Source organism: Rasamsonia emersonii (genome assembly GCF_000968595.1).
Source record: "Rasamsonia emersonii CBS 393.64 chromosome Unknown ctg1118621760090, whole genome shotgun sequence".
NCBI lineage: Eukaryota > Fungi > Ascomycota > Eurotiomycetes > Eurotiales > Trichocomaceae > Rasamsonia > Rasamsonia emersonii.
In genome coordinates, this window is record NW_013563197.1 from 120,974 (window position 1) to 145,551 (window position 24,578).

The 24,578-nt window shown below is 49.5% G+C and overlaps 10 protein-coding genes across 10 annotated transcripts; 4 read left to right on the forward strand and 6 right to left on the reverse strand.

The window, feature by feature from the left end:
* Positions 1-1,633: 1,633 nt before the first annotated feature.
* T310_3939 (uncharacterized protein) lies at positions 1,634-2,915 on the reverse strand (the record flags this gene model as incomplete). The annotated part of the gene is made up of 3 exons (XM_013473207.1): positions 1,634-2,111; positions 2,163-2,484; positions 2,543-2,915. The coding sequence occupies 3 exons, from the start codon at positions 2,913-2,915 to the stop codon at positions 1,634-1,636; spliced, it is 1,173 nt and encodes a 390-aa protein (XP_013328661.1).
* A 1,098-nt stretch (positions 2,916-4,013) lies between these two features.
* T310_3940 (Short chain dehydrogenase/reductase) lies at positions 4,014-5,339 on the forward strand (the record flags this gene model as incomplete). The annotated part of the gene is made up of 5 exons (XM_013473208.1): positions 4,014-4,057; positions 4,178-4,402; positions 4,538-4,721; positions 4,808-4,902; positions 4,961-5,339. The coding sequence occupies 5 exons, from the start codon at positions 4,014-4,016 to the stop codon at positions 5,337-5,339; spliced, it is 927 nt and encodes a 308-aa protein (XP_013328662.1).
* A 553-nt stretch (positions 5,340-5,892) lies between these two features.
* T310_3941 (Succinate--CoA ligase (GDP-forming)) lies at positions 5,893-7,715 on the forward strand (the record flags this gene model as incomplete). The annotated part of the gene is made up of 8 exons (XM_013473209.1): positions 5,893-5,946; positions 6,059-6,145; positions 6,216-6,288; positions 6,346-6,445; positions 6,508-7,053; positions 7,106-7,152; positions 7,214-7,506; positions 7,581-7,715. The coding sequence occupies 8 exons, from the start codon at positions 5,893-5,895 to the stop codon at positions 7,713-7,715; spliced, it is 1,335 nt and encodes a 444-aa protein (XP_013328663.1).
* An 880-nt stretch (positions 7,716-8,595) lies between these two features.
* T310_3942 (uncharacterized protein) lies at positions 8,596-10,249 on the reverse strand (the record flags this gene model as incomplete). The annotated part of the gene is made up of 4 exons (XM_013473210.1): positions 8,596-9,421; positions 9,487-9,881; positions 9,949-10,117; positions 10,167-10,249. 4 exons carry the CDS (start codon positions 10,247-10,249, stop codon positions 8,596-8,598), a joined length of 1,473 nt encoding a protein of 490 aa, XP_013328664.1.
* Positions 10,250-12,082: 1,833 nt separating this feature from the next.
* T310_3943 (Flocculation suppression protein) lies at positions 12,083-14,130 on the forward strand (the record flags this gene model as incomplete). Its single annotated transcript, XM_013473211.1, has 5 exons — positions 12,083-12,447; positions 12,514-12,708; positions 12,743-13,142; positions 13,197-13,266; positions 13,322-14,130. The coding sequence occupies 5 exons, from the start codon at positions 12,083-12,085 to the stop codon at positions 14,128-14,130; spliced, it is 1,839 nt and encodes a 612-aa protein (XP_013328665.1).
* A 646-nt stretch (positions 14,131-14,776) lies between these two features.
* T310_3944 (uncharacterized protein) lies at positions 14,777-15,611 on the reverse strand (the record flags this gene model as incomplete). The annotated part of the gene is made up of 2 exons (XM_013473212.1): positions 14,777-15,305; positions 15,400-15,611. 2 exons carry the CDS (start codon positions 15,609-15,611, stop codon positions 14,777-14,779), a joined length of 741 nt encoding a protein of 246 aa, XP_013328666.1.
* Positions 15,612-15,745: 134 nt separating this feature from the next.
* Positions 15,746-17,209, reverse strand: T310_3945 (Uncharacterized protein; the record flags this gene model as incomplete). Its single annotated transcript, XM_013473213.1, has 5 exons — positions 15,746-15,894; positions 15,935-16,110; positions 16,314-16,629; positions 16,668-16,839; positions 16,895-17,209. 5 exons carry the CDS (start codon positions 17,207-17,209, stop codon positions 15,746-15,748), a joined length of 1,128 nt encoding a protein of 375 aa, XP_013328667.1.
* Positions 17,210-18,576: 1,367 nt separating this feature from the next.
* T310_3946 (uncharacterized protein) lies at positions 18,577-20,528 on the forward strand (the record flags this gene model as incomplete). The annotated part of the gene is made up of 4 exons (XM_013473214.1): positions 18,577-19,868; positions 19,931-20,071; positions 20,225-20,261; positions 20,493-20,528. The coding sequence occupies 4 exons, from the start codon at positions 18,577-18,579 to the stop codon at positions 20,526-20,528; spliced, it is 1,506 nt and encodes a 501-aa protein (XP_013328668.1).
* Positions 20,529-20,749: 221 nt separating this feature from the next.
* On the reverse strand, positions 20,750-21,869 carry T310_3947 (Cystathionine gamma-lyase; the record flags this gene model as incomplete). Its single annotated transcript, XM_013473215.1, has 3 exons — positions 20,750-20,993; positions 21,054-21,736; positions 21,792-21,869. 3 exons carry the CDS (start codon positions 21,867-21,869, stop codon positions 20,750-20,752), a joined length of 1,005 nt encoding a protein of 334 aa, XP_013328669.1.
* A 527-nt stretch (positions 21,870-22,396) lies between these two features.
* T310_3948 (uncharacterized protein) lies at positions 22,397-24,545 on the reverse strand (the record flags this gene model as incomplete). Its single annotated transcript, XM_013473216.1, has 4 exons — positions 22,397-23,168; positions 23,224-23,348; positions 23,456-23,790; positions 24,224-24,545. The coding sequence occupies 4 exons, from the start codon at positions 24,543-24,545 to the stop codon at positions 22,397-22,399; spliced, it is 1,554 nt and encodes a 517-aa protein (XP_013328670.1).
* Between the last annotated feature and the right edge of the window lie 33 nt (positions 24,546-24,578).

Genomic DNA, 24,578 nt, shown 5'->3' on the forward strand with positions numbered 1-24,578 from the left:
GCGTTCAGAGAAGAGTCCTATTCGCTAGTCCTTGCCGCCCGCCTGTATGGCCACTCACGTCCCACACTGTCCTGGTGCGCTTTACATCGGCCTTGCAACTTGCAGAATAATGTGATCAGAGAGGTGCAGCATTGTCTCAGTCTCAGGCATGTGTAGGAATAATGTAACAAAGAGTCAGTAGTCTGTTTAGATCTGTTATGCTTGGATATTGTTGCTTTGGGAGTGTTGCCCTGATTACCATGCGACAGTCCAGTCTTGGCTGGCTTCTTTCTGGGGCAAAAGACAGGAGGAGCCAGTAAGTTGGTTCTAGTGTATTAAGTAATTATTTATTCGTCCTGGGTCAATCAAGTTGAGATTTTTCAGTATGGGGGATTATGTATTGATTAGATCAGTGGCTACTGTGTCATCGTGGCTGATTGTATTGCACTATGATGTTGTTGCCATTGTTGCATTATTCTATGGACGTCTCGATTGTCGCTGTTAGTAATAGTAAAGGGTCAGTCAATCTGGATATGGGCAGCTGCATGCTTTGTGCTTTATTAGTTGTGATACATTGGGGTTGAATAATTGAGAGTAATGATACAATGACGGTTGTGGCAATATATATATATATAATATAATCCCACAGAACCCCAGTTCAATCATACAGCGAGACATTCTTACATCCAGGATAAAAAGAGCATAAAAAGGAAAACAAAAAAAATACAGACAGACGTTTGCAACTGGAGTTAAATCAAGATGAAAAAAAAATTTCCCTTTTTTTCTGACTCAGCCAAGGCTTTTTGACCTGAGAGCATCCAAGCACGATGTCATAATAAACCTTTGTTCTTACTACAGCCTAAAAACGAATATATATAATAGTGATACCTTCACCCTTTCTTCCTCTGTAGATAGAATTTCGAAATGCTTCCGACTAGATCCCCCTCATCTATCTAGCTATCTGTTCCTCCAATTCTAACAAGACTGCTTTCTTTACGATGGACAAGGTGAACAAGGTCGTCTAATCCTGCATTGCAACTCCAATCAAGACACGAGGGAGATGAAATGGAGTTAATTTCTTAGTGTTGATTTGTGCGCTGAGGACGAGGATGCAGATGCTACGAGAAGACCCCAGGTATACAGAGCTAGTGCTTGATGAAGAAATTTGGGATATTTTTTTTCTCACCCTCAGATTACTTTCATATGTTATACCATGTTCAAGATGCTAAACATGCAAATGCGCTGGACTCCTTAATCCATCCCAAAACGCCCCAATATGCCCGCTTGAATGCAAATGGAAATGAACATCACACAAGGCGAGACCCCTCCTGAGGGGCATCAGGTTTGATTTCCTTGATTCGAAATCCACCCTCATCCTTGTCTTCACCCTTCTGAGGCCACAGTATATGCCGTAATCTAATGGCGCGAATCATCATGTAAACGACAAAGAAATACATCAATATCAACAGGATCGTCATGACTAGTCCTATAATCTCGATAGGTTTGCAGGAATACGCTTTACCAATCGCGAACGTCGCCGTAATCAGCGCAGTGTTAGGGAACACAAACGAGAACCAAGCCATGGAGAAAATCATACGGCCTTGGCCAATAGCGAAGAGGTGTGCGAACGTGGCAATGAAAAAGAAGAATATTGCTAGCCTGTTTGAAACCCGATTAGCAATGACGAGGTTGTGCACATATTGGAGTTCCCTGCAACGTACCCCCATAACCAGAGACAAGCAAAATTCGCAATGACTCGCACAATCATCGCTGCCTGCGCTCCATTCCCCATGAAATCTGGCGGAAAAGCCCTTTCCGCGTTAATGGCCATGTTTACGACCGCAGCAACGGTGAAGGCGCTTGGTCCAACAGACACGAACATGCCAGGTCGAATGTTCTCCTTCGGGAGTTTCTGGGTCATCAATCGGTAGATGAAGGCAGAATAGACCATCAAGGACACCAGAAATCCAACTCCCTGAATGGTGAAGCCTCCAATAATTATAGTAAGAGACTCGGAAGGGTTCAGGTGAGCACTCAAGACTCCCGCGTGGGGCCCGATGATCAGCATCGGGTAGGCCGGAAAGATCCAAATCGGCGTCATCTGGGCGATTGTGAAGGTTTGCGTCGACCACCTGAATCTGTCAGATCACGCCAACGTTTTCTCGTCTGATGGGTTAACTTACAGTAGAAGGTATATACTGGCAGAAAGGACAACAGCAAGCGTGGCATCAAACCAGAATAGCACATGCACGGCCTGGACAAGCCAAGGCCCTGTCTTGCCCGGTCCATACTGGGAGATGTTGATCAGAATGGTCCCAAATGAGACCACTGTAGCAGGGACGAAAAGTGACTCCGTGGGATGAAGAAACGAAGCCTTGAACGTGTAAGGAAAGAAATAGAATCTCATAATCAAACAGGCCCAGATACAGAGATACAAAACGATGTTGAGTAAAAATACGACGACACCGATGGTCTCGAGACCGCGGAATCGGTAAGGGCTAGGAACTGTGGAAGAGTCGTTAAAGCGAATCCGACAATATCCAAGGAAAGAAGATTTGCGTACTGTTATAGAGCACATTGGCAATTCCTCCCGTTGCCATGGTCAGCGTGAAGTAAGCCCAAGTGAAGTGACGGATGCGCTGCTTCCAGCTGAGGTTTTCAGGTTCCTCTTCCTCCGGTTTAGGAGGAATTCCATGATGAGAGTTGCCATCATCAGTGCTTGCGTTTTCTATAACCCTCGACCGGATTGACCGGAAGGTCGGGTCATTGATCGTATTCAACGCAGTCGCATGTGCCTCCCCGATGCTCCGGACGCGAGTGGCATGCAGTTCATCACAGAGTGATAGGAAGCGTTCTGTATCTTCAATAGTAGGGGTGCGGTATCCATCTTCTCCAGGTCTTCTTAGATGCCTGGGAACTTCCTCTGCATCGGCCATGTCGCTCTCTTGAATTCCAGCGGATGACCATTGCGCTGCTCTGCGATCAGAGGCGTGAGAGCATCTGCCAGCAGATTTTCAGCTGAATTCAAAATCATATAAAATCATATACGAAAAGAAGACAAGAAGAAAAAAAAAGGACTCCAAGTAGTAGAGGACGACACACGTCTGGAGCTTTGAACCCCACTCATCTTTTCTTTTTTTAATTTAGTAGCACTTGCGTGTCGAATAAATTCGGCAGCACCGGCGCTGATCTACGGAAACCATGCCGGGCTGCGGAGAAGACAGAAATTTGCCATTGATCATTGGCGAACTTGCTTTCTATATGGTCGCTGATAAGCTCTCGGACCGAGACCAGTATTTCCTCATGCTGAATTGATTTAAACAGCAGAAGTAGTAGGGAAGAAGAGGGAAATACAATTACTTGTCTACCGTTCTACGCCGGGCCACCACAAAATTTCGGACCATTCTACGACTCAAATTGGTACCTTCAATGCCAAATCTCACAATTATCATATGATAGCATGTGTATACTTGTTTTATAGTTCAATAGAAAACTTGCGGAGTATTAGCTTGTAGTATTGCGATTCTAAGCTAGGAGTAATTTTGTCTCCTAGAATTACAATTGTCTTCACTCTATATGGTCTCAACCACAAATTGGGAAACTAGATAGCCTCTGTATTAGGTCCATTGGGTTTCATTTATCTGGATCGGTATTTTTGGAATTATAGTTCTCTAATAAACTTGAGTTGATGGTGTTTATGATGTCAAGGGCCTGTAGGCAACTTGAATAGGAATACCTAAAAGATCGAAGTATATTATCGATATTAATGCCTCCAACAGTGATATTGACGGTAAACCATGGTTAATCAACATCACACGTTTTGGTGAGAAGTTTGAAAGTGGTGCCTGGACTACGTCATTTTACGTTCGCGTGTGCCGAGGAAAGAAGGATCGGCAGGGAGCTTTCACGGGATCGTCGGCAGCAACGTTTGATCCGCGGACATTTTAGAACTGTCACAATCGCAATTGCCTAGGTACAACTAGGTAATATTGGCTGTTGTTATTTCTTTAAAAAATACTAATACAAACAGAATAATGGTTGCAGCAGTGGACAATCGCAAATCCGTTCTCATCACCGGGTAAGTTTCGCTGCTACTTCGATTTCACGGTTGAACTTGATGAATTACCATCTCTGTATTAAATACTTGACTTATTATTACATCGCAAATACCCCAGCGCTTGCTGACTCTTAACTATAGCTGCTCCCCCGGCGGAATTGGGAACGCGCTCGCGCGAGAATTCCACCGAAATGGGTTGCGGGTATTTGCGACTGCCAGGAGCAGTAAGCATATCGAAGATCTGGAAGCGCTGGGAATCGAAACGCTCAGTCTGGTCGTGGACGATGAGGAGAGCATCAAGGAATGTTACGCCGAGGTGGAGAGAAGGATAGGGGACAAAGGCTTGGACTATTTGGTTAACAATGCGTAAGTATGGTCTTGTTTTGATGCCAATTAATATATTTATAGAGAGTTAATGAGAGCCATAAGAACTTGAGATTTGTTCCCAGCTGATGCATTGTTTTTAGTGGTCGAAGTACGGTCCTCTCCCTAAGCACATAGAATGACAAGCATGTTAAAGCAATGGAGAATAGACCACACTGTGCCTGCGATGGACGTCGACATTGCCGAGGCCCGTCAAACATTCGAGACGAACTTCTTCGGTGTCATCCTCATGTGCCAAACCTTTCTTCCATTGCTTATCAAGGCGCAAGGTACTATCGTCCAGATCGGATCAGTAGCTGGGGTGAGAACCAGAATCAAATCGCTGTTCTACCGTCAATGCGTATTTCCAACCTGGTTATATACTAACATGAATACTATGGAATCCAGATCATTCCCTACGTGTTCGGCTCGGTCTACAACGCCTCCAAGGCGGCATTACACTCTTTCAGTGATACTTTGCGTGTTGAACTTGCCCCATTCGGGTATGTCGTTCTTGTCCATAATCTATCATTCTTCCTGTCCTGACTTTGATCATCACAGAGTCAAAGTTACCACTGTTATCACCGGCGGCGTCCAGTCTCGCATTGCACGGGTGAAGCGGGTGCTGCCCCCGACTTCTCTCTATCGTCCTATTGAAGCTGAGTATAATCGTCGCGTCTCCCACAGCCAGGAGGGAGCAATGCCACATGATGCGTATGCGCGCAGCGTTGTTACACAAGTTTTGTACGGCTCTGCGCCATGGCGGTGGTTGTGGCCCTGGGCTCAGGGCTCGAAGAAGTGGATTTGGGAGGGCAATCGCAGTTGGATCATTAGATTCGTGACTGGAGGATGGCTGTGGTTCGGACTGTTCGATCGCGTGTTCACGAACATGTTCAATTTATGGAAGTTGAGAGGAACATGGGGTGGATGGAAACGGTGAATCCAAGTTGCGCTTTGCTTTTCTTTTTTTTTGTTCGTCTATTTGACTGAGGGCTCAATTAGTCTGTTGTGTCTCTGTATGACTACGATAATCAACTGTTGCAAACTATAGAGTGGTTCGATCCTAGAGTTCTCGCAAAGTACCGAAATGCTACCCGTCGCAGGTTGTGTCCCTTAGATTGAAGCTCGCGTAGTCGCGTTTGGATATTTCGCTTGATGGACCAGTACCTACAATAATGTTTAGTAACTGTAAAAAATGACGATGGCAGTCTTGAGACTCAATTACCTCTATACCGTGGTTGAGCCTTGCGGAAAAACGTTTAAAGAGCGCGGGCTAAAATTAAAAAAGCCACGATGCAGCTGCCGCCCCGTCAGGTGACGCCCAGGCACTTGACCAAGACGGATTATCCCGACAGCTTGTCCCAGATCCGAGGTTGTCTTGACGTCTGTCGAGAAAAGAAATCTCTCATCCCTCATCTCTCCGCTCATTCTGCCTAGTACGATACTCTGTTTGGGGTAGTCCTCATATCTGATTCCACCTTCGAGCATTCAAGATGTTCAAGCTTGCTCGCAGCACGCCGATTGCGACGGCTCTCAGAGCGGCAACAGTGAGTTTTTTTTCCGCAGCTGAGATGCGCGCTTTTTTTTCAATAGCATAGCTGTCGCAGAAAAGCGACAGAAATTTGGCTGACTGAGTTGTTGTGGTTTTTCTCCTTGTAGGAGTCGTCGGTGCAGAGCAGATTAGCTCAGCAGCAGAGGAGGAATCTCTCTGTCCATGAATATCTCTCTGCGAGACTGCTCAAGTCGGTAAGTCAGTTGTCTAGAAGTTGGCGAAGAAGAAAACAACTGTTCATGGACTGACGATGGGAATCGATAGTACGGCGTCGGTGTGCCCAAGGGCGAGGTCGCCCGCACAGCGGACGAAGCAGAGGCTGTTGCGAAGCAGATTGGTATGTCGCATAGACGAGACAACATATCCTTTATAGAATGCTGAAGCCCGTATACAGGTGGAGATGATATGGTGATCAAGGCCCAAGTCCTCGCCGGTGGTCGAGGCAAGGGTACTTTCGACAATGGGCTGAAGGGAGGAGTGCGCGTGATTTACTCGTAAGGACCGCCTTCGCTGAACGGCCGTTATTCTTGTATGGTTATTGACGACCGCTATGCAGGCCAACTGAGGCCAAGATGTTCGCATCCCAGATGATCGGACACAAGTTGATCACGAAGCAAACTGGTGCTAAGGGCCGTCTCTGCAACGCTGTTTACATCTGCGAGCGCAAGTTCGCGCGTCGGGAATTCTACCTTGCCATCCTCATGGACCGCCAGACCCAGACGCCTGTGATTGTGTCCTCTTCCCAGGGTGGTATGGACATTGAGACTGTCGCGAAGGAGACTCCTGAGGCGATTCGGACCACCCCGATCGACATCAAGGTCGGAGTCACGGATGAAATCGCGCGCAACATTGCTACGGAGCTTGGTTTCTCGGAACAGTGCATCGAAGATGCCAAGACGACCATCCAGAACCTGTACAAGGTTTTCATGGAGAAGGACGCTACCCAGATTGAGATCAACCCTCTGGCTGAGACCTCTGACCACCAGGTCCTTGCCATGGATGCCAAGCTGGGATTCGACGACAACGCCGAGTTCAGACAGCAGGAGGTCTTCTCGTGGAGGGATACGACGCAGGAGGACCCGGACGAGGTCAAGGCTGCTGAGTATGTTGCCAAAGCTCGTCTCATGCAGTCTGAAGTGCTGACTCTTCCTTAGGCACGGGCTGAACTTTATCAAGCTTGACGGTGATATTGGATGCTTGGGTAAGAGCGTCTTTTTTTTTCATGAATTTGTTGTCAACTATCTTTACTAACTGGGATAAAGTCAATGGTGCTGGTCTCGCCATGGCCACCATGGATATCATCAAGCTCAACGGAGGCAACCCTGCGAACTTCCTTGACGTCGGCGGTGGTGCCACCCCTACCGCCATCAAGAGGGCCTTTGAGCTGATCACCAGCGACCCGAAGGTCACTGCGATCTTCGTCAACATCTTCGGAGGTATTGTCCGATGCGATGCTATCGCCCAGGGTCTCATCAACGTTGTGCGCGACATGGGATTGCGCACTCCTGTCATTGCCCGTTTGCAGGGAACCAACATGGAGCAGGCTCGTAAGCTGGTATGATCAACCAATTCTCGAAATCTTTGAATTTTTGATTCTTGGAGCAGGTCATTTACTAACGACTCCACCAGATCGACGAGTCCGGTCTGAAGATCTTCTGTATCGAGGACCTGCAAAGCGCAGCCGAGAAGGCTGTCCAATTCTCGAAGGTGGTTAAGATGGCCCGCGATATCGACGTGGGCGTCGAGTTCACCCTCGGCATCTAAAAATTCTACCTTATCACTGGGACTTAATAATTACGCCGCAGCTTTTATCTGTCTTTACTTTCATCCTTCCCACTTTTTTTTTTCTTTTCCTAGATTCGTCAATGGGGATAAGACTGTCAGGGGAAGAGAGATATGAAGACAGATAGAGGGAGATGCATGCACGTGTGTATGTGTATGAGTGGAAAGAGATGTAGAGAGAGATGCAGACTTGGGGAGGGAGCGTTTCTTTTCTTTCTTATCTCAGGAAAAGAAAAAGAGGAGGATACACTGACAGGGCAAGGCAGACAAGGCAAGCGAGCCGTCTTTGTCTTTTGTCTTCTTTTTACAATACATCTTATAGATAGACTCTGGTGGTGATTTTTCCCTCTCTTTGTATCTCCTTGTGTGAGTTCTTTTTTCTTTCCCTTTTCTTTGGTTTTCTCGATGTACGCTTAATTTTCGAAATGGTTTTTTTTTTCTCTGATTAATGCTATTTGGTTCTCTGATGTCATTTACTCATTATTTATTATTTACTTCTTTTATCTTAAATTGTTCTAGAAAGTAGTCCCCAGTTCTGATTCAACTTTCACTTCTTATCCAATCCCATCATCCATTTACTGCAATCAATGATATGATATGATATGATATGGATAGGAATATGATGCCTGTGAAGTCTTCTCAGTGGACAAATGAAGAAGAGTTACTGATGAGGTTTATTGATGTCTAATCTAATTTGATTTAATCGAATATGCATGAAACTGATGTTGGCGGCTGGCTACCTACCTACCTAGGTAGGTATGTACAGTACAGTACTTAACTAGGCGATTTGCATCATTTCCATTACTAAATAATAGAGGGATTCGCTCCATTCAACTAGATCGTAATCACCGTTGTATACCATTCACTCCTTGCTCCTGCCCCGAGAAGGACTCCAAAGTCTTTGTCCGTCATGCATGTCGAGATCTGGGTCGCAAGACCATACCTCAATGCCGAAACAGTCTAGGATCGCGAAAATGTCGCCATCACTATAAAAGACACAGTAGTTTGGACTAAAACCTTTCCATAATTGTGACTGTAATTTTAATGTCCGGCATGGAGTAGGACTGTCGGGGTCGCAGATCCAAATCTGTAATCCACGGCCTGATTTGTTGACCACGCACATCACGCCGTCAGATGTCATTAACATGCTGTACCTTGTCGCAATACGTGGATACTGACTGGACAAACGTAAAGACATTTCGTCGGTTTCTGGATAATAAAAAAGGAGATCAGGGGGAGGATTGTCGTAGTCCGAGGGAAGTAGGAGAACTGCCGCGGTTTCAGTGATCCCCGGACGAGATTTCCAAAATCCGTATATACGCGATTCCTGATAGCGGCGAGGAAGAGCCAGAGAGGTCGGTGGCTCTTCCAGAGGCGAGATGGTTTTTCCGGCCAGCGAATATCGTACCCGGACTATTTTAGGCGGAAAGGACATATCATCGCTGACCTCGAGGAACAATATGCTGAGGCGATCCTCGCCGGGATGGAACCCCACGATCAGCGGACGCTCCTTGATGCGGACGGATCGGGTAACCCTTGTCTTCAGATCCCATAGTAAAAGATATGGGGTCTCTCCCCTGGTAATGATGGCAACCCTGTCTCTGTCGACGTCGACGAACTGGATAAGGGCAGAAGGCAAGCGGAATGAGACTCTGTTTTCAGTGGATAGTTCCCATATCGTACAAAATCTGTTTTTACAGAAACATGTCAGAGCCTAGATCCACGACATCTTGGAACATTTCGTACGACGTACCCTTCAACGGTGACAACAACAAGGAGGCTCTCTGACAAGCGCACATGAGAAATGGCCCCCCTGCTCTGGGGAACAAATCGACGGATGGATCCTGATTGCAAACAAAGTACTGCTACTCCTAGTGGCTGATCGTCTTCATCCACTTCTGCCCATGCGAGCTGTCCATGACAATGTGCAATTGAGTATATGTCACGATCAGGTGCGCGAAATGGGACTCCATCCAATGAATACACCGATTTTCTATACGGACGACCGAATTCCAGAGCGAATCTGCGTTCAGCATATTCGACAAAGTCGGATTCGCGTACAACTAACCCCGGGCATATGCGATATTTTTGCAGAGCAGCGGTATAAATGGCGTTCGAGGACAGCAGTTCTTTCCAGCGTTTGGAGACCTGCATCAGTTCGTCAGGAGGATGTTGTATATACATGCAATGGAGTGCGGAGGGAGAAGATAGGTACCCTCTGGAAACGCAAGATGTCCCATGGATCCATGTACGTGGCTATTTGAGCCACGAGCTCCAGAGGTAGGGAACCGAGAATATCGCGTTGGAAAGAGAATATCTCTTGGGCGTGAGTCGACATATCGCGCCATTCATTCGGTTGAAGCTGATCCAGAATCCCGCGGTATCTGACAAGAAATTAGCAAGAGCGTCCGGCATTAGTGCAGCAAATCATACACGGTACGTCGAGCTTGAACCGTTTTGAGAGCTTTGAAGGCTTGCACGATGCTTGCAGCGACCTGATCCTCAGGGCCGTCCATTTCGTAGCGAACGAGTTGAACAAGGCTGGCTTTTGCTTTGGCAGCTTTCACAAGCAACCTGCCTTGTATATCCGTCACATTGTGTCGTGGATATCCAGTGCCAGAGCATGAAGTCCGTTCACTCGTTGTTTGTGAGGATATATTTATATTGGGACGGAGTTCTTGTCCGCAAACACCTGACCCAAAGTTTCCGCACCGCTTCTTTGCAGCGTCATTCCGCAGAATTTCCCAGTAGCATTTTATGGGATTATACGACGCATTTATGAATTCTCTGAAATTCCGTCTTTGGAGTTTTCGTTACGAAATTGGTAGTGCTATCTACACAGCTTAATCTGAATACCTGCATAAGAATAGATCTGAAGTCCGTCTAAACAAATCCACCAGCAGTATCATTATATACTATCGACGATATACAACTATCGCGCCTATCGGCTTGTCCAGCAACAGTTACAGGCTCTCCGAACTGCCGCTCCGCCGTGTCGTTCGCCACCTGGTTTGCAGCCTTCTGGAAGCTCTCTCGATCTTCCCTCCCATTGGCAGGTCCGCGTTGCACTGCACCAGCAGCCCCGCGTATGTCTGCCAGAGCAGAGGAGATGAAGCGAACCATGCAGCGAATTGCGCCGAAATCGTGCCCCGGAGCGTTGTGGCAGACAGGGCCCCTGATCCTTCGAGCCAGCCATCGGTAGTTCTGCCCGCCCCGTGTCTCCGAGCGGAGGCCGCAAATGGCAGCAGATCTCGTTCCTGTCGCGCGCTGTTCGTTCCTCAGTCACCACGCAGCGAGCTAACGGAGGATCCACGGCCAGCCTGCCTGCTCCGCTCCACCGCTCCCATCGGATCTCGACTCCATTCGACTCGTCCTGCTCTTGCTTTTCCCCTCTCCAGCCCCGTTTTCTCCCTCCCCCCCGGGACATGCAGCCGCACCTCGCCCTCGTGCAATTTTCTTCGGCTCCCTCTTCGCGTCGTCTAGTCGTCTCCTCGCAGCCCCTGCTTGCGTTCTTGTCGTGCGTGACGCGCATTGAATCGAATTGCGTTGCCCTCTCCGCCGTGTTTCGTCGAGCCAGCGATTGGAGCCGCCATCCGGTCCGAGCGTCGCGTCGGCTCGCTGAAGAAGGCAGAACGCACCTGGCGTCCTATTATTAACATCTCAGCTCCCTGGCCCGTTGTAGCCGCAGCAGGAACAACGACAGCCAGACCAAGCATCCCGCGCGACAGAGATTCTCTTCCTCCCCTCCGCGACCACGCTTGCTGTCCGTCTCACGAGGTCCAACGGCCTTATCGGCAACCCTTCGATTTCCCCGTGCCTGCAGCTCTGATACCCGCGCCACCGCGGCGCCGCAATCGCTCCCCGCAGCTCCCTCGCTCCAACAAGGCCACCTGCAATCAATCTGGTTCGTGCGACGGCGGTTCTTGCATCTCGGTTCTCCTTTTTATAATATATATAGATTTCTCTCTCCAGGGCGATACTGTTGTCGGGACCATTTCATGATGCTGAGAGCTATGGGCCTCGTCCGGTGTTGATCAGCTGCTTGCGGCCCGAGAATCACGTTCGCCGAATCTCCATTGAGGTGAACAGACAAGCTGCAGATCCTTCGTCCATTTTGATTCATACTTCCTTTCGAACGAGGCAGGACCGTTGGCGCTCACCGTCTCGTTCTGCCGAGTCGATATCGTTTCTCGTCCCTTAACGCTTCCAGGTCAGCGATTCGCTGACCTTCTCACTTTCTTCTCCCCAATCGCGCAATGAGCAAAGTGGCAGAGCTCCCATCCAGGAGTCCTTTCTCCGCCACCAGGGACACGTCTGGAAAACATCGACACCTGCCTGTTCTGACCACCATGTCGCCATCCGATCCTTCCCACAGCGACCCAATGGACATCACTCCGACCACGACCGCGGCGACGGCGCCGCCAGCTCAAACCAGTGCCGGCAGCGACTCAAGCAGTGCACAGAACAATAGCACAAACACAAACACGAATGCAAATGCGAATGCGAATGCAAGTGCAAATACAAGTGCAAATTCAAATACAAATGCAAACACAAACGCAAACGCAAACGCAAGCACAAACTCGAATGGTTCTTCAGAAACTCCGAGCGCAAATACCTCGAGTAGTACCTCCGGCCCCAACCAGACAATTGGAGCGGCCGCCGCAGCTCAGCAACCAAAGGTCGTCCAGACAGCCTTTATCCATAAGCTTTACAAGTACGGCTCTCCTTTGGCGCCCATGCTAGGGGTCTATTGCTGACTGATGATCACTGTGATATACAGCATGCTGGAGGACCAGAGCATTCAGCATCTCATATCCTGGTCCAGTTCCAATGAAAGTTTTGTCATGTCTCCAACCTCCGAGTTCTCCAAGGTTCTGGCGTACGTTGGCTTCCTTCACGCTGTGATTCCCGCTCGTCATTCCCCGCTAATGAATGGTGCAGCCAATACTTCAAACACACCAATATTTCCTCCTTTGTGAGGCAATTGAACATGTATGGTTTCCACAAAGGTATGATAGCTCCATTTCACGGCGCAAGAGGATACCTTCTCACGGAGGACCAGTGAGCGATGTTTTCCACACAGGCTCTCCAGACTCGGCGCTATGGGAGTTCAAACACGGAAACGGGAACTTCAAAAGAGGCGACCTCGTAGGTCTCCGAGAGATCAAGAGACGAGCGTCGCGGCATGCTCTGATCCATCGAGACTCCTTCTCGAACCACAAGTCTGGAGCTTCTCAGCCTGGGACGCCGGCGGAGCAAGCCCATGATAACAACTCCGATGTGCGGCTTATGAATCTAGAACACTCCTTGTTTGACATGCACAACCGTTTGGCACGCGTCGAAGAGAACTATTCTATGATGAGCTCGAGGTGTCAGGCGCTGACGGAAAGTCTGATGAAATGCCAGCAGGTGAGCACTGCGTTTGTCTGTTTAGGAGAATGACTTGGCTGACGGAGTTTGCAGTGGATGTACTCGATATCCCACTTCCTCATGGCAATGAATCCGGACCGGGACAGCCCGTTGTATCGAGATGGTGAGATCATTTCCCCTGCATCCGCGACAATGGCCGCTACTAACGGGGTGATCAGTTTGCAACATGCAAAGGGAAATCGAGAGGCAATTGGAGTCCGTCCGCGGTTTCGAGCATCCTCATGAGAGTGTTCGGCAACCGTACTATGCGAACGTGCCCCCTGACCCAGGTCCACCTCTCTCTCCGCGCCAAGTCCCTCAAGACGACAGTCGTCGGCCTTCGATGGTTGATGCTCCCAAAACGAACACGATTCGGCCTCCTGTTCCTCAACCTCAACATCTCTCGGCTTCCCCGAGTCGCTACGGCTCCATCAATGCAGGCAATTCTTCTCCGAATTATAACCGGCTACAGATCCCACCTCAACAGCCTCCAATGCCTCATCCACTTTCGTCTGCTCCGTCTCCTCAGGGTCCTAACCTCGCTCGTCGGCATACGTCAGCCGACATCCGCCAGCATGGATGGGCTCCAACGGGTAGCTCTCCCTTTGCATCTGGAAATACGTCTAGCAACTCGTCAGCCCAATGGCCACCTTCGCCTCATCGAGTGCCCACTTCCAGCGATCAGCACGTTCGAGATGTGCTGGCTCAGTACGAAATCACTGGGTCGAAGCGTCCAAATGATATGTCCCGTCACGCAACTCCGCCGCTGTCATCCGAAGCGCCTCCTTCGTCGACGCTGAATGCAGACAGCGGCTGGTCGGTTGGCGGGCCGAAATTTCCACGGCACGAATCCTCCTTGCCAGCTACGCGACGTTCAAGCATGGCTAGCAATGTCCACTCTCTGCTCAACCCGACTGACACCGCTGAGCGACCGGAGGAGGATGATCCGTTAATACCGGAAGACCGAAAGAGAAAGAGACTGCAATAAAGTTTTTTTTTTTAACAAGGACGTATGGAACAGGCCGGCCTAGATCCGAATATCGCATTGTTTTTTTTTTCCCACTTCACATTGCATTATTACCTGTTATCTCAGTTTTTCTTGGGGGGTACTCTACTCCGGCGTTTGGCAATTTGCGCTTCTTTTTGCGATTCAGGTGTCTAGACATAAGACACCTAGTTTGAGAGGATATCCGTGAGACTTCTTTTTTTTTTTCCCCCTTGATTCTTTTATCAATGGGGGAATCAACCTGTATATTATTCTTACTACTACTGATGGACGGTGGCTGCGCTGCACATGTCACATATCTTTCTTTCCCCCCACTCTTTCCCCCCCCCCCACATTGGACACTACTAATTATTCTATACCATGGTATATGCATATTAATTATCCTTTTGCAGTTGACTACAGGGTTTGGATAGGGACTGCGTAAGCACATGCCGGCTACGCAGGGAGATCTACTCATTCTGCATTCTACAGAATTGGATAAATTTGCCATTACTATGCATCTTACAAGTCTTTGCGAGAATGCATTCGCGACTATTCGTTTGTAGTCCAGTCGTTACTTGAAGAAACAAAGGATTCTTTGGAAGTTATTTTTTTTTTTGAGAATTTTCTTTTGAAAAGAGCAGAACTATTATTTCTGTCCTTTTCGTTTCTTCCTGGACCTATCGGATAGTAATTCGTCGAGGAAAGTTCCAGCCCTCTTCCCCTTGGAAGAAGATGCGGCCAATCCTCGCTTGGATGCTGACTTGCCAGCATCGTCATCATCATTACCATCATCATTCTCATCTTTAGTGGCATTGTTATCCTTGTTCTTCTCGTCAGCAGAGACGGCCTCCGTTGCTGGTTTTCTCTCGTCTGTGCTCGTTTTCTTGCTTCTTCCCAATGCGGATCGTCCCTGCTCCTCCTCCTCATCGTCACTAGCAGCAGCAGCAGTAGTCGTAGTACCGGCGGCTTTGGATGTTGCACCGACGACGTCTGGGCGGCGCTTGTTGATATTGTTGCTATTGTCCTTGGTAGTAGTGGCAGAATCCGATTGCATCTTCTTGCGATAGTTCTTCCCCAGCAGCTGCTGGCGAAGTTTGTCGTTGGAGCTGAGCTCTGTGCGGTTCCAGCTTCCGTCCGCAGCGCCTTGCTGCGGTAGAGGCGCACCTAGACCGAGCCTAGATAGAAAGAACGTGCATTAGCAAAGAGCCGACACAACAAGTCTGCTTGGGAACGAAGGTATCCATTGGAGGGAGGAGAGCATGCGCATACTTCTCCGGGACCGGCGTGAACAGTTCATCTTCCTCCCTCTGCAGCTCCTCTTCCGTCTTGTTGGAATTGGCCAATTCCTCGTCCGTCTTCGGGGGCAGCCATGACGCGACCAGTCGCTGGCTCCGGGCCAGAGCGACGTTGGCGCGGTTGAAGATTATGTCCGCTTCGTTGGTATTATTAGCATTGATGTTATTGTTCTTTGATGTCGACATGGACGTCCATTTATTTGTTTATTTCTTTTTTCGTTCGTTCATTTATCTATTCATTTCATTCGAATCTGGCCTGGGGAAAGAAAGCATTGATTGAGGTTGTGAGGTAAGGTCAAGGCAAAGAAAATAAGAAAGCTTTATGGCAGAACTTGTTGAAGGCGTTGAGAAAACTTCAGACGTGCCTCGGCCGTCCCGCGTCCATGGTTCAGTTCCCGCCGCCAACGAGCTGGCTTCGTGGCTCGTTCTAGACTCCGCATCCATTCTACGCTTGGCGCACATGGATACACTATTATCATTTTATCTTTGTATATCAACTATATACATACATACAATTACAGAACTATAAGTACCTGTCCTATCAACCCATCGGACAGACCATTTCTTCAGCATACGCACGATACCTCTGGAGGACGTCCGTTGCGTCGAGCCCCTCCGAACCGGCCTTACCGTCATAATGCGAGACCAATTTTGCCATCGATGATTATGTCCATCTTCTGCGAGCCTTCGATCATGTCCATATCGGCACCCCACATGCAAACAAAGTCATGGCTAACTTTCCCTGAGGGATTCACCCACAACGGAAACTTGTATCGGTGGAGGTCGCCCCGTTCCAGATGGTGCAGAAATGAATAGTGTTGTTGAGCGTGAACCGTCCAGCTGTCCCATCCAGGGCCGTTTGCGGTGTTAATCGTGGTCGCGACGTACGTTCGATTGTCAGCCCCTTCATCGTCGCTTGCCAGTAGCCACCGGTGGCCCTGAAATGGAGGGCGAAAGCCCTTTTGCACGCTGAAATCCGGTGGACCATCCCAGCGCGGAAGATCTGATGCGCGCCAATCGTGACTCAACCAGGGGATATTTCGCGAGGGCTGTTTGACTGGATACAGCTCGGGCAGGTAAGGGAGAGCAATCCCTCGGCGGTTGTGGAAATCTGCAAGGACAGGTTGATGGATCACGTTGGCCGAGACCATGAGCGAATCTGGGTGGTCGAGTTTCGTTTTGACAACCGTGGGGATCACGCTGTCTTCCATAAATAGCACGTCTCCGTCGATCCTGATATACAGGGTGTCTTTGGATAGGGTATCCCAAAGATCGGCATGTTCCCAGAGACAACCTGGGAATATTCTGTGGTCTGGTTGACAATAGAGTCGAACCACTCGAGATGCTCTTCGTCATGGGTCTCTGGTATGAAAACCACTTCGTCGAGAAGACCGCCATTTCGGACGAGCTTTTTCTGCGGCATTAAATCAGCCCATCATTCGTTGAAGCTGTAGAACGGCAAAGCCAACCTGCAGGTAGCAGTTTAGAATGGATGTCCGCTCCGGTTGCCTATAATTCACCAAGGCTATGATCTTGATGCCCTGGGGTTTCTGAAACTCGCCATCGCCAGTCGAGAATGCATAGAATGGCTCAGGCTTGCTTCCCCAAACAAAGGGGCCAAATGTGAGCGCCGGGAAAGGAATCTCCGTATAGTTGATCAGGAGCGCAACTATGAGAAGGTATCCGACAGCACTGCACACCAAGATTGCACACCAGTCGCGAGATGCTTCTCGGGCCTCTTGGTCAAGCGACTCAAGATCCCTGGGAGAATCTACCCGGCCCATTATAGGACAATCTAAGTCTCAAAGCGACAAAGAAAACGTGCCATTTCGAGGGGCAAGAATTAATAGACACACAGCCAATCGGTCTAATATACATATGTATGCAATTATATCAACAACTGGAGTTTTCCAACGTTTCCGGAAGTCTTTACAAGATTAACATAACTGTCCGGTGTAGAAATGTTCCAGTGGGTTCGAACTCATTAGAATGGATAGCCAGCACGAGAATCCATGACCGGAAAAGGCGGAGCTCAACATTTCCATTGGCAAATCTCACCATTAATCAGCTCCAAGTCTGGACGATCGAGGGTCTTCCCAGCCGCATGCCAGTCGAGGTCTGCATGTCCGAAAACGGCAGCATCGGCACCACCATCATCCACAGACAATGTTTGTCAACAGCCCCTCTTCAGCACGAGACTATGGCAAATATGGCAGCCAATTGGCACTGCTGCTGCGTTAGAAGCCCCAAATGAAGTATGTTCTGCAACACACGGGTAGATGCTTGGTTCGCTGCATCTGAGCAGTTCCGCATTGTTAGCGGGCAGACCAAACTATGACGTACGGCAAGCGACGGCCGACACGTGCTTCTGCCGCCAACCATCCCGCCTTGGATTTCTAGGCTGTCTCTTCGCTTTTTTGCCCTCACAGCTGGATGCGCAGTCGCTATGTCTCGCCTCTGCTGCTCTATGGCCGCGACAGCTTCATCGAGTACATGAGATCATGAGAGCGGCCGTCCTTTTCGGCCGTTTTTGTCTCCGCCGCAGCGGAACCCGACTACATCCGCCTCCGCCGCGACGTTTCTCCTTTCCTCGTTTACGACAATGGAGTCGCCAATACCAAGGTTGGACAGGGGCCGGGAGAAAGGCCCCGGTGGTGGGAACGGTGCTCTTCGCAGCGCTGAGCCCCGCGGCTTTTCTGGAAATCGCGGAGAAGGGTGGCGGAGGGGAGCGGACCGGGGAGCTCCAGATGCTGGAGGCTTCGCGCAACGAGATGCGAACGACCGTGCCGGAAAATGAGCGGGGCCTCTCTCGGCTGGGCAAAGAGATCTATGTGTTTCTTTACTGCTACGTTTACGAGCCCATTGCGACTGGGATCCGGTTACTCCATCTGGTGTTCATTTTCCTGCCGGTGATCGTGACCCTTCCGGTGATATGGTGTGGACGGCGGAATCACAGCCGGGGCGGGCAACGGTCGGGCACGCTGTGGTGGTTTGATTTCCTTGTCAGCTCAATGGAACGTGCTGGCCCTGCCTTTATAAAGGTGGCGGAGGTTTCCCCGTTGCTCTGTTCGATTGTTGCTTACTGATCCGTGGATCATAGCTTGGACAATGGGCTGCTTCAAGAACCGACATTTTCCCACCCGAATTATGCATGCGCATGTCATCTCTTCACTCTAATGCACCGGCCCATTCGTTGGAGGACACGAAAAAGATAATCGTAAAAGCGTTCGATGGCCTCCCCTTTGAAGACATTTTTGAAGAATTCCAGGAAGAACCATTGGGGGTAGGGGCTATTGCGCAGGTCTACAAGGCGAAATTGAAACCGAATCTGGCGGCACGGAGAGAAGAGGATTTGACCGAGGAGCCCCAAGATCTACGGGCTAAAGTCCGGAAGAATGTCGATGTCCTAGTCAAGAGCTCCCCCCAGCGAGTTCCGTCGTCGTACGTGGCCATCAAGGTTCTCCATCCCCACGTGGACCGTATTGTTCACAGGGACTTGTCCATCATGGCCTTCTTCGCGGCCCTTATCAACATGATTCCCACGATGGAATGGTTGTCATTGCCGGACGAGGTGCGACAATTCGGAGAGATGATGAAGCTTCAGCTCGACCTGCGGATCGAATCCACGAATCTGGCCATCTTCCGGGAGCATTTCAAAGCACGCACTACGGCATGGTTTCCGTACCCTTACAAGGAATACACGACGCGAGAGGTCCTTGTCGAAGAGTTCGCGCAAGGGATTCCTCTGGAGACTTTCCTGGACAAGGGGGGTGGGGTCTACCAGCGAGAAATCGCACAAGAGGGACTTGACGCTTTCCTTCATATGCTTCTGATTGACAATTTCACCCATGCGGATTTGCATCCAGGGAATATCATGGTGCGATTCTACAAACCGAGTCAGCTGGACTTGTCTCTGCGCGTACCCACCCGTGCAGTCGAGGCGACGTCGAGGGCAGAGGCAGATGTGATGGAGGACGTTCTGGGACGTCTTCGACCTCACACCCATGATCCTGAGGCATGGAAGGCTGCTTTGGCCAAGTTAGAATCGGAAGGCTATCGGCCGCAACTGCTTTTCATCGACACCGGCCTCGTCACTCAGCTTAACGACAGGAATCGCCGAAACTTCCTGGATCTGTTCCGTGCCATCGCGGAATTTGATGGATACCGGGCAGGTCATCTCATGGTGGAGCGCTGCCGGCAACCGGACGCGGTCATCGATGCCGAAGTGTTCGCGTTGAAGATGCAGCACCTTGTTCTGGGTGTCAAATCACGAACGTTTGCGCTGGGAAATATCAAGATCGGCGATGTCCTCAGCCAAGTCTTGCAGATGGTCCGGGAGCACCACGTCCGCTTGGAAGGGGATTTTGTCAATGTCGTCATTTCGATTCTGCTGCTAGAGGGAATTGGCCGGAATTTGGATCCGGATCTGGATCTCTTCAAGAGGTATGCATATCTATTATCTCTTTCTATTTATTTATTATTAACGCTAACGTTCGCTGTTCTAGTGCCCTTCCTATATTGCGACAACTCGGTTCCGGGACGACCTTACTCAAGTCCGTCCGTCACGGCGACACTTCCATGTTACGCGTCTGGGTCGGCCTCGAAGCCCGCACGTTCCTGCAGGCCAGCGTAGAGAGCGTTGAGATGTGTGTCAAGTATGACATGCTGTCGCCGAACATCTGATCAATCAAAAAAAAAGGAGGGGGGAAAGACAAAACCTTGTCACTTGTAACTATATTATGTCTTTTTCTTTTCTCCCTGTTTGTGTAATACTATATATACTATACTATATATACGAGGACGTACGGATGTTTTGGTGTATGGAAGGCATTGGATGTATGTACTGTACATAAATAAATAGCATAGAATCAATTGCATAGTCATTATTCACATCTACACGTCCTTTTGTTTTTATTCTCTACCTTGTACCTACAAACCCAGACAGTGACCACGAAAAAAAAGGAAAAGGGGGGGGGGGGGGGGGAAGAGGAGGTCGCGAGCAGATAAGACATGAAAAGCCAAGTCATTCAAGAAGTGGAGATTAATAATAATATAACATATCATTAGATAACACAATCACAGAGAGGAAGGAACATCAAATAGGGGGAAACAAATGTATGCATATCATGCCCCAAAGCGCGCCTGTTAAACCAACCGGTTATCCAATCCAATAGTCCGTCTTTTAGTAAAACAGAATCATGAGTAGAAAGGAAGGGAAAAGAAATCTGTCTTTTTTAAAACAGTCTCACGAAGAATAAGAAGAGGATGATGATAAAATCAAAATAAACGGCAAGTGCATGACATGTCCGATTCATGCAGGGCTGTTATTTCCTCTCTCTGGCTTCACCCCCGCTAGCTTTCCACCAGATATCTCCTCCCCACCTCATGAGTCGTTCAATAGCCGCCGTGGGCGTGTCCAGGGCAGGTCGAATATCCAAATAAAACACGGGTTCCCCTGTGGGCTCCGGTGGTCCCGAGTAGTAGTCAATCACGTAGCGGACTTCCTTCGGACCAGAAGGCGTTTGACGAGCGACGTACCAGTCGTGTCGGTCAAAAGGCGGATCCGTACTATATAGATGATGGGTTAGTTCCGACTAGTGGAGCGATGAAAGCAAGTAATGAACTCACCCAAATTTGGCCGGATACAGCCATCCCAGAGCCTGAAATATCCTGGCCTTCGGGGTGAGGTCCTGGGGCCGGCCCTGGAACCTAATCAGACGCGGCTTGTCCTTGTCCTGATCGCCCTTCATCATCCGCTCTCTCGCCAGTTCCTTGGCCAAATTCTCGGATCCGCGCCGACATTTCTCCCATCCGTTCCTGAGACCCTTGGAGAAGATCTGCTCCCATTCCACAATCTCCGCCCAAGCGCCCTCGTTGAGGAAGTTATGCACTGCCACCATCGACTCCACGGCATCCTGCGGGGTGTCGGTATATCCCTTGCGCAGCATGGCGTTGTACATCTGCTGCGGGGACGGATACTCCCAGTTTCCATCCGAATCGCCTCGGGGAATCGAGGAGATTTCTCGCTCCACCGAGAGCTCGACTGTCTGGTTTGGCGCCCGTTCCTGGGAAAGGTGCGCGAACATGTAGTTCAACGGATTCAGCTTGGAGAGGGTCGACGAGGAGTTTTCGGCAGACGACGAGGAGGCAGATGCTTGTTCAGAAGACGGAGACGACTTCTTGGACGGTGGAACATAGAATGGCGAATTGGGAGACATCCGAGCCGGACAGGAACTCTGGTGCACGGGGGTGTCATCGTGGGTAGGCTGAGGCAAAGAGGTCGAGTTTGATTTATGCATTGGACAGCCGGGCTATCGTCAAGAGTCAGTAAATGTGACTTCATTGGGAGCACTGTCATGAGCTGACCGGAGGAGAGGCGTTAGATGAAGGCTTCGGCGTAGCAGCGGCCGGCCGCTGTTGCGCATCTGCCCAGAACCAACCCATTTTCGCTTTCTCTGAATTAGACGTTATATGAATCCAAAATCAAATCCTTCATACAAACAATGCAAATTCGGGGTGGAGGGCCGATGTGGAAAGAAAGAGCCAAGTCTGTTTTTTTATCCTTTTTATCGGGAAGCTTGCGTAACTAATAATCTGCCCGCCGCCTGCTGCACATCGGCCCGCCCACGCGCCTCTGCCGGGTTCCCGCTCCGGCCCACTCCGAGACGACGAATCGAGGAATCTACCTACTAATCAATCCGTTCTGTTTATTAATGGGACATTTTCCGTCCCAGAGCTCCTCAGATATTCGTCACTTGTTCATTGTTTTCGTCATGTATGTGTGTATATATAGTGTATATAGGAGACATCTGCCGTATTTTGTCTATGAGACGTTATATGATCATCCAGAAAGCCTGATTTCGTTACGCCGCCCGCATGTACAGTACGAATCGAGAAAGACATGCCCCCCCGGCCCCAAAAAAAAAGGAAATAAAAGATAAAGGAGTCGGAAAATCGTTGAGCTCCTCGTATCACCCAGTGAACACTTCTGCAACTGCAAAATGGGCCATAGCCTCATTCCAGATGGGCCGCCAAACCGGGTCGTGGAGATATGGGAGGTAAAAATATCGGGTCATGATTTCAGCCACCTCTTCCCAGTCTTTCCATCCCCGTAGAGCGATAACGTCAGCCAGACGATCAACAAACCAAGGCTGTTCAATCTGCCCGAGGGACCCCTGCGCAGCAATGAAGAGCGCCCACGCTAGCAAGTCCAAATCAGGAGAGGGCATCTGCGTCAGTCCACTGGTGCTGATGAAGCTGCTGATAGCTTGCTTCAAATGCTTTGTCAGAGCCCGACCCAATCCAGTGGATGATGGAGACACGATAATGACAGAATTCAAAGAGCAGATGGCGGCAACTCGAGCAAGCGGTTCAGTTACGTGGACATTCGACCCGCCGGATCCCGGATTGCTTCCGGTGGACGGACGATACGGATAACTCAGCAACTCGTGCTCGACCTCGCTGGTCATTTTCAAGAGGAGTTGGTAGTCCGAAATGTCAAGCCCGTTGGGACTTTGATTGCCAAGATGCTGAAGAAGTACAGCATCCCGCATTCCATATAGAGCTCTAACCAGAGGCAGACTGAAGTTCGGATTTCCCAAGAGTGAGATGCCAAGATTGTTCAACTTTGACGACGGAGGTGGACATATCCGCTGTCGAACTTCAGGCGCAAGCGGTTCGGGTTCCCAGGGCAAAGGGAACACGGGCTTGGTCATAAGCCCCGTGGCAGTCTTCAGGTCGCTCCTATCTTGCTTGTTAGAATCTTTTCCTCAATAGAGAAAAAGAAGAGGCTTATTACGCTAGTATTGCTGGCATGAAGATAGAATTCCGAATATTGTCACTTGTGATGCCTCCTCGCAATTCCACCATTTTCTTCAGCCCTCGGAGGTGTATTCTCGCTTCATCAAAGAGGCCAACTATTAGCTGTTGACGGTTAGAACATGGAAACTAAAAGCAATATGCAGGAGGGGTAAATCTAGAACATCAGGGATTTGCTTCATTTGCTAGCTACGCAGATAGGAGTCTCTTACCGCGCTTGTAAGTAGGTTAATGATCGTATCAAAGGCTTCATGGCTAAGAGCTTTGGAAGGATCTCGCAATTTCTCATTCATCTCCCGTATGCATCTCGCTTTCATCAAGTAGTAATCGGGATCATAGAGAACCCGGGTGTCTGAATCGGAAGCATGGAGGAGATCGGAGTGCCGTCCAGTAAGAGCGGCTCGATGAGCAGCACTGATGGTCATCAAACCAAAGAAGCTGCCCGCATCGGTGAGTGACGTTTTGACCATCACATTTAGCTTATCTCCCTCGTCCATAAATGATTTTGTTCGCGCAGGAAAAGTCATGGGAATGAAGACCGTGATGCCTTTTTTGAACAGATACGTAAGCGTCGTTTAGATTAAAGGGATGTCATGAACGAATAACTTTCATGTCTAGGGGTCTAGGGAGAAGGTAGAGAGGCACAAGTGAGGATTATTGACCCGGCGTGTTATTGGTAGACGCAAGCTCCAAAAAAAAATCAGAGAGTTTTTGGACAGAGAAGGAAGATTTCAGGACATTGTCAGTGTCATTGTGTCCAAAGAACAAGGCTACCAGGACTCTCAACGGATACAGCAATATTGCAAAAAAAAAAGGTTTCTCTTTTTGTACCGCTGTTTTTGAACTTGCAACAGTGGTATCTCTAATCTTTAATGCTTGCATAGGACGGATAGTCATCAAGACTGTGGGGAGAGCCGGGGAAAGTTTGGACCGGAATCAAACTGGATGGGTCTAGGCTGAAGCAAAAGTTGGGCACTTACAATAGTGTACTAGATTTTGTGTCATCGATGGTAACTCGTTCGCGCCAGGTAAGGTACAGAACGGATCCACGAACCAAGCGTTGGGGACCATCGGCGTGGGAGTGGGAGTGACTTGGCTCGTACTATGTCGTGGCTTGGGTCTGATAAGATCTGAAGTCGGTTCTGACGACGATGATTGTGAAGTCGAACTTCTCAATGGCAGCTTACGGTCATTCGAAGACTTCGAAGCCGGTTTCTCAGCGGCGCTGGCTCGACTTCGATCTTCACGCTTTGAGACTCTCTTCAGTCCGGCCAGTCGCTCGCGGCGCCGGACATCGCGCATGACATGGGAGCGGATGGCCCTGCGCGCGTTAGC